The following is a 4,149-nucleotide window of genomic DNA, read 5'->3' on the forward strand; positions in this document are numbered from 1 at the left end:
TAACTCACTTAATATCAAAGTATGTAATTAGCACAGGAACCTAATTAGAAATGATGCCATTTTCTAGAACAATGCTTCTCACACTGTAGATTGTGATGACTTTGGAGTCAAATTTTCATTTCACAGGGGCCACTTATCAGATATCCTCTGTATCAGTTACTTACATTACAAGTCTTCACAGCAGCAAAACTACAGTTATAAGGTACTAATGAAAAAATTTTATGGTTTGGGGTCACCATAAAATGACCCCAAAACTGTATTAAAGTGCTATAGCATTAGGAAGCTGAGAAACACTGCTCTAGAATATAGAACATTAAACATTTGATGGAAGAGATAATAATTGTCATTGTTCATGTTTATATTTATTATATGAAATCTCTTGACAATAGAAATGCAAATATTAAAACTACTGTCAATATCATAGTCTTGGGTAAATAAAAATTCACTCCAGATTATACCCCAAGTACATCTTATGCTTTTTTTCTTAAATGATTCTTCCTGGCCTTGCCATCCTGGGGGAGTACTTGGTCATCCCCAGGGTGTCCACTGCATACATCCACAAGTTCACCAACGGGGGCAAGGGAAAAAGAGTCGCCCAACTTTGGTACCAATGGTATTTGATGGAAAGAGATAGACATGTCTCTGGAGTCAATTGCTACCATGTGTCCAGGGGCCTGGAGAACACTGACTAAGGAAGCATTTCCCTGGCTGGTGAAAAAAAGTTACTCAGCTATGGTCATCTGTTCCTGTTAGAAGGCTTGGCAGCATATTATATACTATGCACATGTTATGTGATGCTTAATAAAAAGTTGAAAGATAAAAAAATTAACATGTGATTGTGTCTTCTATTAAACCTGTGTTAAATATAACATAATATAACCTTAGTGATTAATATAAACCTTAAAAATTAAGCAAACATACCAGCCCCTAGCCTTGGAAAACTATTTTTTAATGAAACAATAGTAAAGATTTTTATATGTTTCAGCAATGAAATCTGAATTTCCCGTTTGGAAATTCCTTTCCTCCTTTCAGAACGTATTCTAAGGAGCAAACTTCATATTAATAGTAAGCTATTTCAGTGAAATCTGCTGAGAATGGCCTTTCCTTTTATCAGCGACTTAAGAGAAAAAAAGGCACCGCTTTATTTAGGAGAATAAGAGTCAGCTAAATTACAGTGAAAACTTTTTCCAGGACAAATTTCAATTTGATGGTGGCACTGAATCTAATTTGCTTTCATTAAATAGAAATTAGGTCTCCAGGAGCACATCATTCTTGTGAGGACGATAATTTTAGGATGTTTTGAAGAGCGAGCCAGGAGCTGTGTGGAAGGACCATCCATCTCTCGTCTCTCTTCTACATAGCATCTGACAGTGTGGCTGCCTGCAGTGGTGCTCCAAAATATGGATGCTTAGAGACAGGGGGACTGAGGACAACAAAAATTTGTTATATGATTATAAGAAATTATAAGGAATATGAGAACTTTGCCTCCCAAATATATTTTATTATCTAAACCGAAGTCACTTTAATATTCAGTGTTTTCAATGTGAAAATCATTTGCTGCCAACAACAGACAGATGCTCAAACAGATATGCTGATAAAAGTGTATATCTACCAGTTTTAACAGGCAAAATTGTTGCTGAAAATTAACATTGAACATGTTGGACACACAACTGTTTCTTTTTATGTTCTCAGTACGTCCTCCATGTTATCACACATAGCCATTCATTTAGATTCTGCCACCTCTGTCATGAAGTACAACACAAATGTGTTCTCTCTTTGCTACTGACGTCACATCCCTAAACTGCCTTTAAGCACTGACTAATACTGAATTCTTGTCTGTGTCAGTATTTCTGTTTTTATTCTGATTTTCCAAACTACCCATCAAAGCTACGCTCCTAATAACTTAGAAGTTAAATATGCAGGCAAGTAGCTTCTCAAAGCAATCGGGAAATAAAAAGCTTTCATGAGTGTTATCAATAAGCATCAGTGGTCTCAAAACTCCAGGCTATGCCATTGCTGCTAATGGAGAGGCTACACTTCAGAGGAAGGATTCTACATAGACAAACAGTAACAAAATAACAAGCAGGACTCGATCTTAGTTCTACTTGATTCTAATACTCTTTTGTAAATGTCTTCATTACTTAATTCTTATCTCCTTTAAAAATTAAGTTTAAGACAACTGATACCTGCAAGAAATTGTGAAGTATGCAGTCTGTGTATCCTTTCTTCAAGGAACTTACACTTAACGGGGGGGTATAACATGCACATGCATACACCAACATACATTAAAATTGAACTAGCATGATAATCCAGACTTTTCCATACAAAGAAGTTTGAGATTGTATATTGAAATGTCCATAATTTTATTAAGTAAAAATATTATAAGGTATATCAACACAAAAACATATCTCCAACCTTCAAAGGGAATAATAGTTTCATCCAGATCCTAATACTAGTTATAATAGCCTGGAAATACAGATTCTCATTAGCCCAAACACCATGTTACAATATTCATGACATCTGTGAAGTTTTTATAGCAACAAAAGAGAAACTCATCATTCAGTGCTCATTAAAACATATTGTTGGAAATATCAGGTAAGTGGGCAACACAGGAGGAGCTCTGCTATACGCCTTAGATGCTATCTGATGACATTCTTAGCTTGTAGGTTGTTGAAAGCAAGTGATCTGTTAGTACATTAGCAATTGACTTGTGAAATAATCACAAGGATACAGGTTAGATAAAACCTGATAGTGGGCTGTGAATGACCATCAAGTGAGCTCAACATGGTCCAAGATAATCTGCGGTAGAACTGAAGCATTCTAACTCTCCATGATCACATAAATCCCAATTAGTCTATAAGCTTTGTAGAATCTTCAACACAGGAGAATTTTTCCCTTGTAACATCAGTTCACAGGACAGATATAAATATAAGGGTTTAAAGGAGACTTGTAATAACTTCCACCCAGGAATTTGGCTGGTTCAATGATGCAGCTTATTTGTAGTGAGAGCCATTTTTCTGTCACTGTTGGATCCATGCACTACATTTGTTCCTATTTCAACAGTGTTGAAATATTGGCTTTCTACCATTACCATATCTGTGGGTACCTGCACCTGGAGAGATATGGTGTAACAGAAAGAGTATGGTCTCAGAAATAAGAAAGTAGTCTACCACTGATAACAGGTTCAGTAATTTACTTGAGCTTCTCTCATGTCCTCTACAAAGTAAGAGGAAAAAGAAAGGCCTATAACGGTGTAGTTTCATTCTTTCAAATAGTAGCAATTCTTATTAGATAGTTATAGATAGTGAGTAAGCTAACCTTTGCAAGATGGAGATTAATTAATTCAATTAAATCAGTGTTATTACTTTTCTCATTGCTGTGACCAGAAACAAATTAAGGAAGGAAGGGTTTATCTTGCCTCATAGTTGCAAGGTATAGTCAAGCATAGTGGAGAAGTCATAGCAGCAAAAGCTTGGAGCTGTTGGTCATATTGTATTGCATTCGGTTGGTAATCAGCGAACAGAAGCCAGAGAGTGATGATGGGATGACGGTAATTCTCAGCTCACATTCCTTTTCACTTTCTTTTTTTCTTTTTTTCCTTTTTTATTATTAATTTCTTCAAATTACATCTCAGTTGTTAGCCCATCTCTTGTATTCTCCCATTCCTCCCTCACTTCTGCTCCCCCCCCCCCATTCCCCTTCCCTATGTCTGGGACTGAGGGAGACCTCCTCCCCCTGTATATGCTCATAGGGTATCGAGTCTCTTCTTGATGGCCTATTATCCTTCCTCTGAGTGCCACCAGGCATCTCCATCCAATGGACATGGTCAAATATGAGGCACCAGAGTTTGTGTGAAAGTCAGATCTCCTTCTTCACTTAACGGTGGAAGTCCTGTCCATCGGCTAGTCTGGGTAGGGGTTCGAAGTTTACTGCCTATAATTTCCTTGACTGGTGTCATAGTTTGAGGAGGACCCCAGGGCCCAGACCCGCCTGTAGTTTTCCAGGACCCTCTGGATCCTTCTATTTCCTCATTCTCCCAGGCTTCTCACACCTAAAGTCTCAATAGGATGTCCTCCCCTCTGACCCACTTTCCTGGTAGGTAAAGTTTTCCATGGGGACGTACCCCTTGGGCTAGTGTCTTGATATAAG

The 4,149-nt window shown here is 37.6% G+C and overlaps 1 protein-coding gene across 1 annotated transcript; it reads left to right on the forward strand.

Moving 5' to 3' along the window:
* The first annotated feature begins 488 nt into the window (after positions 1-488).
* Positions 489-776, forward strand: LOC127204941 (NADH dehydrogenase [ubiquinone] 1 alpha subcomplex subunit 1-like). Its single transcript, XM_051164068.1, has one exon. The coding sequence runs from the start codon at positions 489-491 to the stop codon at positions 690-692; it is 204 nt and encodes a 67-aa protein (XP_051020025.1). The 3' UTR covers positions 693-776.
* Positions 777-4,149: the final 3,373 nt, after the last annotated feature.

The sequence above is a fragment of the Acomys russatus genome, chromosome 21, assembly GCF_903995435.1.
Source record: "Acomys russatus chromosome 21, mAcoRus1.1, whole genome shotgun sequence".
Taxonomy (NCBI): domain Eukaryota; kingdom Metazoa; phylum Chordata; class Mammalia; order Rodentia; family Muridae; genus Acomys; species Acomys russatus.

Excerpts from the sequence above, each read along its gene's own strand:
- LOC127204941 (XM_051164068.1), top strand. The coding sequence starts at position 489 with ATGATTCTTCCTGGCCTTGCCATCCTGGGGGAGTACTTGGTCATCCCC.